Consider the following 12279-nt stretch of genomic DNA (forward strand, 5'->3'; position numbering starts at 1 on the left):
CAGAGAAGATTGAAAGGGGGAGATTCTGAATTACTGTCTCTGACAGGGAATATCAGAAGGAACATGTGCAAAAGTACTACCACTGAAGTGAAAGGACTAGTACAGAGAATAATTAAGAAAAATGAGATGAGCAGTGACTGAATCAATGAATAACTGAGACTATTAAAAAAAAAAGTATATGAGGTTGGGCACACTGTATGCGGAAATGGACATCAGTGAGATGGAATTCAGACTACATATATTTGTGAAATGAATGAGGAAGACTTCCTCCAGTTACTATCTGGCAGAGTAGAGGCAGTTAGATTATACAACAGCTGATCTGAGAGCCTCCTAGAGAGTTATCAATAGTCTAGTGAACAGTCTATCAGTCAGCCTGTGAACACAATTTTAGAGCTGTACAATCGAAATGTAAGGAACACTGGATTTCTCCATGATGGGGGAAGGGAGGGGAGGTTGCCGTAGCTTTGCTCTAGAGACTAAACATGGGTTCCACTTCTTCATGCCTCCAACAAGCAAAATGTAAGGAAGATTGGATTTCTCCATGATGGGGGAAGGGAGGGGAGGTCGCCGTAGCTTTGCTCTAGAGACTAAACATGGGTTCCACTACTTCATGCCTCCAACAAGCAAAGAAGTGGTATTGCACTTGTTAACGAGAGTCATCTTTAACTAGTACTGCCTGGTAACACAGAGGGGCAGCATTCCTCTGTGTGATGTGGATGTCACATCTCAACCCCTGCTTACATTGGTTTGCACCTCGGTGGCCACCTGCAGTATACTAAGTGCAATATTTCAGGACATGCACATGGGGTTTATAGGTTGTTTGTTTGTTATTTGGTTTTTAGGAGCATTAGCAACTAAGGCCATATTGCTCCGGGATATGCGGTGGTCATTCCCTGACCTTTCCGTATCCTCCGCATTTGGTGGTGACGGGCTCGAACCCCGGTCTAATCAAGAAGCGTGTGCTACGCACTGCTGCTCCTTCCCACCTGGCTACGGAGGCGCCTTTATACCTAGGATTACTAAGAGTCCCACCATTGTGAAGGTGCAAGCGGAGGATTTGGTTGTCGCAGAACCACCAGACTTTGCAGAAATTCAGTCTCGATTCAGGTGACACTTAAGTGTCACCTGAATATCAGTTCCATCAGCATTTTAGACTCCCAGGTAGCAAACCAGCTTGTCATACCTGAGTGAATGTCTGTGACAGCCCAAGGACTCTGTGGTATTACACAGAGATTGTTTTTTGTTTGCTAAATGATGAATATTGGCCTTATTTTTATTTGTATTTAAAAATATATTAACCTCGTTTTTATATTTGTTCCACTGTATATATATCAAAAATTAATATACATTTGTATGCAAATTAAAGGACCCCTATACTAAATTTCAAAGTTTTGCACAACTGATCAAATAAATGGATATTTTTCATTGTCTATATATAAATATTTTTAAAAAATTATGCTAACCGTATTACAAAGATGATCAAGTTCATTTAAAATACAGTAATATCCATATTTTTTTTGCCACATTTTTAAAACAGTTTAAAACATAGCTGCTTACATCTTTTTCTAAACTCCAAGATTTCAAGGCTGTTATGAGAGCTTTTGCCCCACCTATTAAGTACTGAAGATGTCTCCTATTATTGTTATTAAAATCTGAAACACAAAAAGTACAATTATATAATAAAAATGACTTTTTGTCATTAAGTTGTAAAAGTAATAAAAATCTAATATTTCAATGTGTTTATAATTTTCTCCGTTAGTAGATTTCACTCACAGGTACAAAAACTAAAATAACATAAACTGTCCATGTAGATACTAAATAATTCATTAAAGACACGAATAATGGTGGATAACTGTTACTAGGGGACTTACCAAAAATACAGAAATTCATTTCCAATGCCTATAGTGCTCTTCTGTTTTCAGATTTCAACCAATACACTCTATGAAGTTTTATAGATTCTAATATCTTTCATGTTTGGGAATATCCTTATAAAAATGATAATAATAAAAAATAAATGCTTTTAAAACCATAAATGGTTATCGCAGTATTGGCATAGTTTGTCATTCCATCAGAAGAGGAGTTTACCTGCCCATCAGACACGCCTTCCATCCCCTCCTCTACACATTCAGGCAATTTTTCATTACAATGCCATTCCTTGCATTAATTAGTTAGTTTCTTGTGTAACAACATACCAGACAAAACTGATGGGGGATGGGCAGAAACCAGTGTAATGAATCTGCATTTTGATATCGAAAAAAAGAGTTGGCAATAATAAACCCAACTGCAGTGGGACAAAATGATTGTTTGTTTTAAGAGAAAAACAGAAACTGCAATGTAAATTCAGATGTATTTCCAAGTTATTGTTTTTAAATAGCAAACCAGGAGAATTTTTTAAGTACAGTCTGAATTAATGGTATTAATTTAGGATTGCTTTTCCTTCACTCTGAACACGTTCAAAAAGGAATAGTGTGTGTTATGGAGAATCACCAGTTCTCATTAATTCATCTTAACGAATATATTATCGTAATAATTTTTGTAATTTTAGTTCATTTTCAAGTGTGATATTTTTAAAGATAACTTACCAGTGTTTATGTTAATATTTTTCTTTTTAAATCTTTACTTAAATGTAATTGGGTTTGACTTGGAAAGGTATGAATAACACATTACAGGTTATAATGACTAATGGAAACTGTGGCCCTTTTCTTTGTACTTGCTGCCACATATATGTAGCACTTCCCTCTAGTGATAGTGATTCTTCTGTGTACTAGATAGAGGCAGTGCCACAACCCAATGCACTGCCAGATGAGACTGAGTTTCTGAGAACAACAGTTGATACACTAGAGAAAATCCGAATTCAGGATTTCAAAACTTCCAAACTCGACCCAAGGACTGCATCATTCAGTATAGAATGGATATAATCTTCTGGAAAATTAAACTCACATACTAGCAAGGCGTTTGTGGATTCACTGAATGACTATTTTCCACAGCAACAAGTTAGAGAGAGAGAGAGTAATACTCTTGATTTGGTTATCAGCAGTGTTTATTTATGCGTTAAGAATTTGCAGATAAAGGAACCACTAGGTGGTAGTGATCACAGTGTGCTGAAATGGGATTTACTCAAAGAGGTAACTACCGTCAGGGGTAAAGGGAAGAGTTTTTGCTTTCGTAAAAGCGACTACGGTGGTCTGAGACAGTATTTAAATTCTATACAGTGGGACCAACTGAAGATTTGCTTCCCATGTTGAAGCAAATTCAACATGGGAAGCATTCAAAGAATTTATCTTGGAAGCTACTAGACTTTACATACCAACTAAGAAATATTGTTCAAAGTTTAGGCCTAAATGGATGTCAGATAAACTAATGAGACATATGGCAGAGAAGAAAAATGCATGGGATACATATAAATTAATGGGTGACATGGAAGCCTATGATAGATATAAGTTGGTCTGTAACCAAGTCACAAAGGAGATTAGGCAGGCAAAGGCAGATTACCAGAAATATTTGGCAAAGGAGGTAAAGAAAAACACTAATGACTTCTTTACTAATGTAAACTCTAGAAGGAAAGGGATGAATCAGATTGGTCCACTTGATATTGATGGTTCAACTGTTGATGATCCTGCTCAGACAGCTGACAAACTGAATGACCATTTTGCATCTACATTCACAAATGAGGAATTCTGTGGGAAGTGGAGGCCAGATGCTTATGAAACTCTAACAGGGAAGTGGAGGCCAGGCACTTGTGAAACTCTAACAGGGAGATAAATTATTTTGTAATAACTAAGAACAAAGTGCAGGAGAAATCTTTAAGTTAAACAAAAAAAAAAAAAAAAAAATTGCCTACGGTACAAGGGATCTATCCAGTTACCTTAGAGGCAGCAAAGGAAGTAAGCAAACTCTTGGCCAAATTTATGAGAGCATCCTTGGATTCAGGGGAGGACCCAGAGACTGGAGATGTGCAAATGTGTCACCAATTCATAAAGGAGGATCAAAGGGTAACTTGAGTAATTACAGACTTCGACTTGTTAGTTTAACTTCTGTTCCGGGAAAAATAATAATGGAATCACTGGTTAAAGAAGCACTGGAGGATCATCTAGACAAGACTGCAGTTATAGTTTGGACACAGTATGGGTTTGTTAAGGGAAAGTCTTGTCTGACTAATTTGATTGGATAATATGACTTGGTTACAAGGAACTGGATGCAAATAATAATTCTGATATGCTATACTTGGATTTCAGGAAAGCTTTTGATACTGTTGCACATGGAAGACTACTGTGAAATTGGAGCAGTATGGCATTAAGGAGAAGTTGCTACTATGGATAAAGGGATGGTTGAGTGGGAGAAGACAGAGAGTGTGGTAATCAGTGGACACTGTTCTATGTAGACTAATGTTATTAGTAGAGTCCCCCAGTGTTCTGTGTTGGGCCCAGTGTTGTTTTTTGTATTTATCAATGATATTGATGAAAGTATATCAGGCTTACCATCTAAGTTTGCAGATGATATGAAGGTTGGTAGGGTTGTTAATGACAGTACACTACTGCAACAGAATCTAGAAAAGTTGAGCAGATGGGCTGAGAGGTGGCAACTGAAGTTTAACATTGACAAATGGGTAGCAGTAACCCCAGAGTATAATGTATCAACTGTGTGTTACTACACTTAGGGTAGTGGAGAATGAAAAAGACCTGGGGTAATCGTGCAGTGAGATACGAAGTTTTCTGAGCAGTGCAGACAGGTTGCCAGAGCAGTTCATGGGGTCTTGTGAATGATACACACAAATTTTGCTAGCAGGGATAAGGAAGTGATTAAGGCAATGGTTAGGTCACAGCTGAGTACTGCATACAGGTCTGGAGGCCTCATTTTAGCAAGGACGTAGAGCTGCTCGAATGAGTACAGAGAAGGGCAACGAGATTGGTCAGGGTTGTTTTTAGCAAGAAAGCCTTAAGTTCTGCAAATTGCAGTGTCTGGAGGTGGTCTGAATGAGGTGTATAAGGACTTGAATGGTTTGAGCAAGCTCAATGCTGATGGGATTCTTTCTCTTGCTCAGATTATGCACCTGAGGGGACATAAATTCAAACTGAGGAAACACATTTGTAGAATAGATGTGTGGAAATTTGCCTTTAGCCAGCGGGTGATTGATTGCTGGAACAAACTTCTATCTGTCATTGTGGAAATTGAGAGCTTAAATAAATTCAAGGAATCAGTGCACCAACAAGTGAAATGAAGGGTTTTTTTTTTTTTTTTTTTTTTGGCTGATGCTGTATACGCTTGCTTTCTTGCATCTTATGCCTCTATTAATGCTAATGCTAATTCATGGTTTAGGTGCAGGTTAGTGACATAGGCTAAAATCACACTTGCATTCTCCCTGTAATTTCCGTATGCACAGAAATAAACATTGAAATAAGTTAAAAAATGACCAGCAGTCACATACAACCAGAAAATCTTGTTTAACTATAATGCATGCGTCAGGGTTGTAAAAAACCAAATGATAGAAAATTTAATTTGTTTATATATTATGCCTGGAGGATTAAATATAAATTAAATGAATTTAAGTATTTGATTAAGTCAACCAGTTCTGATAATAGGACTAGTAAAAGCATTCAGAAAGAGATAAAGAATTTCATTATGATCAGTATAGTGTATTCAGGAGGAATGCAAGGGGGGGGGGGATCATGTTTCTTATCAAAAGTTCTCAAAAAGAGAACTTTTGATAAGACATTACCCAGAGGTTGACTGTGTGGTGCAAGGTGAGTAATGGTAGAGGAAAAATGAAAGTCTGTGTATGTTACAGGCCAAAAGATCATGAGTGGCTTGGCAAAAATATCTATAAGCAAATTAAAATGGGTATCCACATGTGAATGCCTGGGAGATTCAATCTACCTCTTTATAGACTAAAATTGTGGACTGGCAATACTCCTTGGGGAAACAAATTTTTGAACCATTCTGGATAGTGGATTTATTTGAACACGTCAGCAAAAGTACAAGGGGCTCTAATATTCTAATTGGTTCTCACCAAGTATCCAAATTAAGACGGTGCAGGAACCAGCAATTTGTCAATCTTGGGTAGTGTCAAAAGAGGGAAATATAGTGGATAGAGGTATTTCTTGGGCTCTATTAACTACACAATGTTTGATAGTTTACTGTGGGATGTATTTAAATGATTTATCTTGATAGTTACAAATGTGTTTGTTCCAGTGGAGAAGTTCTGTAAAAGAAAGATGCCCTACTAGATGAAAGAGGTTAAAGGTTTAACTGAGCAAATGAAAATTTAATGTTGACAGTTACAGACTTTCGACAAATACTGATATATATGAGTATTATAAACATCACTGATGAATGCAAAAATAAGATATAGTGAACCAGATAAGCCCTTATTGAAGTGGAAAAATCAGAGGCCAACAGAAGTGGGAGGCAAGTTTAATATGCACTTTGCAATGATCTTTACAGTCAAAAGACCATTTGAACCACATGTGAACAGTGACAAGGAGTCAGACTGTTATAAATTAAGTATGCATATCAATCATGGAGAAGAAGAGCCAGTGAGAGTGACTGGATAAAACTAAGGTTCCTGTAGAGAGTGTGTGTGTGTGTGTGTGTGTGTGTGTGTGTGTGTGTGTGTGTGTGTGTGTGTGTGTGTGTGTGTGTGTGTGTGTGTGTGTGTGTGTGTGTCCTCTTATACTAAGAAAAGGCTGCATGTGAAGACATCACCTGTTGAGAATGTTGAGGAGCTTATTGTTAGATAAGATACCTCTGCGATGATACTTCCCTCCCAGAATGCAGAAGCAGCATTAATGTCTCCCCAATCCACGAAGGAGATAAGAAAGACATCATGGCTAGTAAGTTTGACTTTGGGAGTGGGAATGACCTCGTGGGCTCTGATCAGGGAAGAGTATTAGTTAATTATTAATATGAAGTCATAAAACAGTTGGATGCAAGAAACAATATTATTTACCTTAACTTTTGATGCGGTTCTTCATGGTGAAAGGCTATTACATAAACTGGAGCAAATTGGAATTACTGGTAAGATCCCTCATTGAATTAAGGGGTGGCTAAAAGATAGGAGACAGAGAGTAATCATAAATGAACATTCCTTGGGGTGAATGAGTGTAATTAATTGTAGTTCCTCAGTGATCAGTATGGGGGCACTTTTGTTTGTCATTTTTCTCATTGACACAAATGAGGGAATGCAGGGTAAGTTGTCACAGTTTTCAAATGATTTAAAAGTATTAAAGGTGATTAACGATCAGAACTAGGCAATTTATCTTCACAAATGGTCATAAAAATGGAAATGAAATTTAATGCTTCGAAATATAAGGTTTTACATTTGGGGGAAGAGAAATTCAGAAGTTACTTGTAAGATAGGGGGAAATGGAATTAAAAATGGTTCAGGAAAAAACAGACAAGTTATGAGTCATTTCAGACATGAAATGACATAATTTTCTGTTCAGTGTAAACAAGTGGCTAAGAAGGCACATTGTGCTCTGTCTGTGATGTATTAGAACCTATGATATGATTATGATGTTAAGGAAATTAATGTAATTGTCCTTCATGTAAAATGATCATAAGATCACATTTAGAATTTTGCTAGTCTGGAGTCCACACATGAAGGAAGTTATAGAGGTTCTAGAAAAAGTTCAAAGGGCAACCAGATTGGTGAGGAGTATTAATCTGTATCCATATGAAGAACAGCTTAGAAGGTGCGGACTGCAGAGCTTGGAAACTAGACATTAGGTGGTGGTGAGGGGGGGGGGACCTGATATATATAACTGTAATATATGTATTACAATTCATATGTAATCTGAGGTGCATGATTTGCTGAAAGAAATCAGTGAAATGAACAAGGTTGTGTATTTTTTGATGATAAAAAATCTAAATAAAACATAGAAGGTCGAAGAACGAATTATATTGGGAATCAGACTGTTAGATAAGAAGAGAACTACATGGATTAGGCAGCAAACTCAAGTAAAGGACATTCTTATCAAAACTAAAGAACTAAAATGGTCTTGGGCAGGACACATAGCTCGAAGACATGATGACAGATGGACTAAGAAAATAACAGAATGGTACACAAGAGGAGCTAGAAGAAAACCTGGAAGACAACGACGGAGATGGATAGATGAAATTCATGAGTTTGTGGGTAGTAAATGGATGGCCATTGCACAAAACAGAAGGAATGGGAAGTTGCGGGAGAGGCCTTCATCCTCCAGTGGATTGAAAATGGCTGATGATGTTGATTATGATCTAAATATTTCAAATCAGAACTATGTCTTTGGAATCTTCAGATGGAATATGTGACAAGTTATTTGATTACAAAATTCACAAAGAAAGAAAAGATAGCACTTATTTTGCAAAAGGAATGAGTATTACTTTTAAAGTTCTGTGTGATTTGGTGGACAAAGGTGTAAAAGTTGAAATGGGAATTCCATATGATTTGTGGGATAAACCCTCTGCAGAAGTCACAAATTTGAAGTCACTGTTGAATTTCTGTATTGAGTTATTATTCTTATAGTAAAATTGCTGTTTACAATTAGTATTAGTTATTAGAATGATTTCTTGGGGAACCCCACTTCTAATGATATACCAATAAGCAGAATATCTATTAATCATAACCCGCTGCTTCCTGCAATCCACATTAGAATCTTTCCAGTAATGCCAATGTTTTTCAGCTTATACAGTAACCTCTCATGGGAGACTGAGTCAAATACCTTTTAAAATCCAAACAATCAATCCAAATAAACTATGTAGAAATATATATATACAGTGGATTCCAGTTATTTAGGCCACCAGTTAATCGGGGCAGCCGTTTATTTGGGGCAAATCTTAAAAAACAGAAATCAATCGAGAAAATAGCCAGGGTTTACATTGCTTAATTGGGACAACATGCCGTTTAATCGGAGCAGGAGACTGCAGCACTGGACATTACCCTATGATTGTCTCAGACAGTGCCACGCGGTTCGCATGAAATTCTGGAGGTCACAACCATAAAACAATAAAAACAATTAGCAGTCACCTGTTTATTGGGCTTTACTGTTAGTGAAATCTATCATAAACAGACAATAAATTTGATCTTACTGAATTTGCGATAATACCGACAGCTGGAATTCTGTGGGTTATTATGGTGAAATGTGTTTACACTTCCATGAAATCTTCAATCATATAAAAAATTAATTTTCAAATTTTCTCTTCATTCCTATTTTTACAGCTTTGTAACTCATTATTCGGTTCTCACTTGTGCGTATTGTGTTACTTGCAATTGTTCTTTGTTATTGATTGCTTATCTTTTTACTGTTTTAACTTTTAACCTCCCCCCCAGCCACAAATGTCAGTGAACAGAAATGTCAACTAGTTCGTATGCACATATTGCAGTACGTATTAATTAATCGATTTTCACGCATCATTTAATTTTTTAATTGGTAAGGTAATAAAGGGTAAATTTGTGCTTAATATATCTTTGCTTTTATAGCCTGTGGATAATATTCCTCCTATTTTCGCTAATTAGAATTGCTGTTTAATAGAATTAAAATTCAATTCACAAACGTGATCACAATGACCGGCGCTTACTGCACATCATACAGTTAACGGTACTTTACTATGTTGAGTTCGTCGTAACATGATTTGATTGTACAGTGAACCAATTGTAAAAAAAAAAAAAAAAAAAGGGGGAGGTACATTGTATTTTTAACCATTTACGTGAAACTTCGGATAATTGGGGCAGCCGCTTAATCGGGCCAAAATGCACTAGTCCCGATGTGGCCCAAATAACTGGAATGGACTGTACATACAGGGTGTCTCAAAAATACATGGCATAACTTCGGGAATGAGTTCCTCATATGTAGACGATAAAAATATTTTATATCAACATAGTTCTGGAAATGCTTGGTTCCCGAGTTATTAACCGGAATGTCTTATCTCCCGCAGGTGATTTCCTTCATCACAAGGTACTGACAGAATCTGGTGGTTTTCCATTCCGACCATGTACTCAAATCAGGAGCAAGCAGATATGCACTTTATGTACGATTTGGCGGACGGCAATGCTCTGGAGGCTCGTCGTTTGTACGACGAATGAAGATGTCCAGACAGGAAAACGTTTGAAGATATCCATTGCCACCTTTATGAACATGGGACCTTTACATCATGTGCTGCGGACAGAGGACAACGTCAAAAATCTCCTCCTCTACTTCAGGAGTTGTAACTCTTGATCGTCCTGCATATGGATAGAAGTAACCTCAGAGTAACATATCAACTGTGTGGTACTACACTTGGGTAGTAGAAAATGAAAAGGACCTGGGTATAATTGTGCAGTCAGATATGAATTTCCTGAGCAGTGCAGAGAGGCTACCAGAGCAGGTCATCAATGGATAACAGGAACTTTGGTAGTAGGGAAAAAGGAGGTGATATTTGAGGAAAGACAATTATAGAATCAATGTGTGGAAATTTGCCTTAAGGCAGCAGGTTTTGATTGCTGGAACAAACTTCCATCTGTCATTGTGGAAATTGATAACTTAAATAAATTCATGGAGGAACTCAACAAACATTTAGAGGGAATGGATGTGTGAAATGTTTTTTTTTTTCTTTTGGCTGATGCTGCATAAGCTTGCTTTTTTGCATCATATGTCTTTACTAATGCTAAAGCAAACTTATATGGCATCAGCCAAAAAAAAAAAAAAAAAAATTCCTATTTCGCCTAACCATCCTGTCCAATAGTTTGTCTAGTTCTTCCTTGCCAATTCATATTCTGCAACCATCCTCCTTCAATCTGAATTCATGCTGCCCATGTGTACAGTCTGACCAAGAGAAAGAATCCATTAGCACTGAGTTTGCTCAAGCCATTCAAAGCCTTAAACACTTCATAGGTGCCTAAGTCTCCAGATGCTGTAAATTACAGAACTGAACTCTTGTTAGAGCACCCCTTTCTTCCCCTCACCAATCTCATTGCCCTTCTCTGTATCTGTTCCAGCAGCTCTACATCTATCCTAAAATGATGCCTCCTGACCTATATGCAGTACTCAAGAAGTGGCCTGACCATTGCATTATACAATGTGATAGTAATAGCCATACAGTGCAGTGAAGCCACAGGCTTCTACTGCACGGGCTGGTTTGAAGGGGGACAGACGAGTAGATAAGAAAATACAAATTATTTTCTTCTCCTCCTCATACAGATAACTATCCAGTTGACCTTTGAATTTTTTCAAACTGTCAGCCTCAACTACCTCTGAAGGCAACCTGTTCAGTGATCAATGACTCACTGGCTAAAAAAAAACTTCCTACAATCTAATATAAACCTCTTAAATTCCATCTTCGTTCATTTCACTAACCCCTTTCAGAGCATTATAAACCTCAATCAGGTCATCTCTGAGGTAAAAAAGGCAAAGGTAAACTGCAGCCATTATCAACCCACTGCAGGATGGAAGCCTCCTCAACAATTCATGTTGAGGGAAATGGACCATAATCTGCCACGCTGGTTCAGTGCGGGTTGGCAGATTGACCATATTTAGCAGTTAGGGGCTTGAACGCCAGTCTACTCAAGGACCACTTGGCTAAGGAGGCCTCCTGGTTGCAAAGCTCACCATGCAGGTTGCCTGTCTTTGTACCCTTTCAAGGAGCTCAATGTCTTTTTACAGATGAGATCTCTATGCATGAACACAGTATTCCAAATGTGGTCTTACAATTGCCTTATACAGTGGAACTATGACCTCTACATCTCTGCAGGATAATGTTCGATAAATCATTGGTAGAATACCATGGGCTTTCTGGCTGCCTCTTCACACTGCTCAGAAAATTTTATATCTGTCCTTATTTTAACTATTATTTTTAATTCAATCCCACCAAGTGTGTAATTCACTTTGTGGTGATATTCCCCAAGTGTAAGACTTTGCATTTTGCTGCATTAAAACACAGCTACTACTTTTCTGACCATTTTTGCAGCCTGTTCAAGTGATCCTGAAGGAGCACTGTTTGGTACTGATCATTAACTACTCTACCAATCTTTATGATGTTTACAAATTTTGACACCAAGCAGCTTATCTCATTGTCATTTATGAAAATCAGAAAAAACAATGGTCCGAGCCCACTTCTGACTTCAAACCAATTTAAAGAATATCCTTTAATCACAGCCCTCTACCTTCTGCTCTGCAACCACCCAGCAATCCATCTTGGAATTTTTCCAGTAATCCCAAAATGTTTCACTTTATATAATAAACTCTCATCAGAGACTGAGTCAAATGCCCTGCTAAAATCCAAATAAACCATGTCGAAATTGTTCCCTATATCCAGCTCATCAGTAAC

The 12279-nt window shown here is 37.5% G+C and overlaps 1 protein-coding gene across 1 annotated transcript in view; it reads right to left on the reverse strand.

Moving 5' to 3' along the window:
- The window catches only part of LOC150086849 (histone lysine demethylase PHF8-like), a 445826-nt gene that overhangs the window by 270705 nt on the left and 162842 nt on the right, over positions 1-12279 (reverse strand). Inside the window, exon 10 of the mRNA XM_090371623.1 lies at positions 1558-1652. Within this exon, the coding sequence (XP_090227749.1) occupies positions 1558-1652 (95 nt within the window). The remainder of the gene's footprint in view (positions 1-1557; positions 1653-12279) is intronic.

Source organism: Mastigoproctus giganteus, chromosome 4, assembly GCF_048544385.1.
Source record: "Mastigoproctus giganteus isolate SK-2022 chromosome 4, ASM4854438v1, whole genome shotgun sequence".
In the NCBI taxonomy this organism is placed as follows: Eukaryota; Metazoa; Arthropoda; class Arachnida; order Uropygi; family Thelyphonidae; genus Mastigoproctus; species Mastigoproctus giganteus.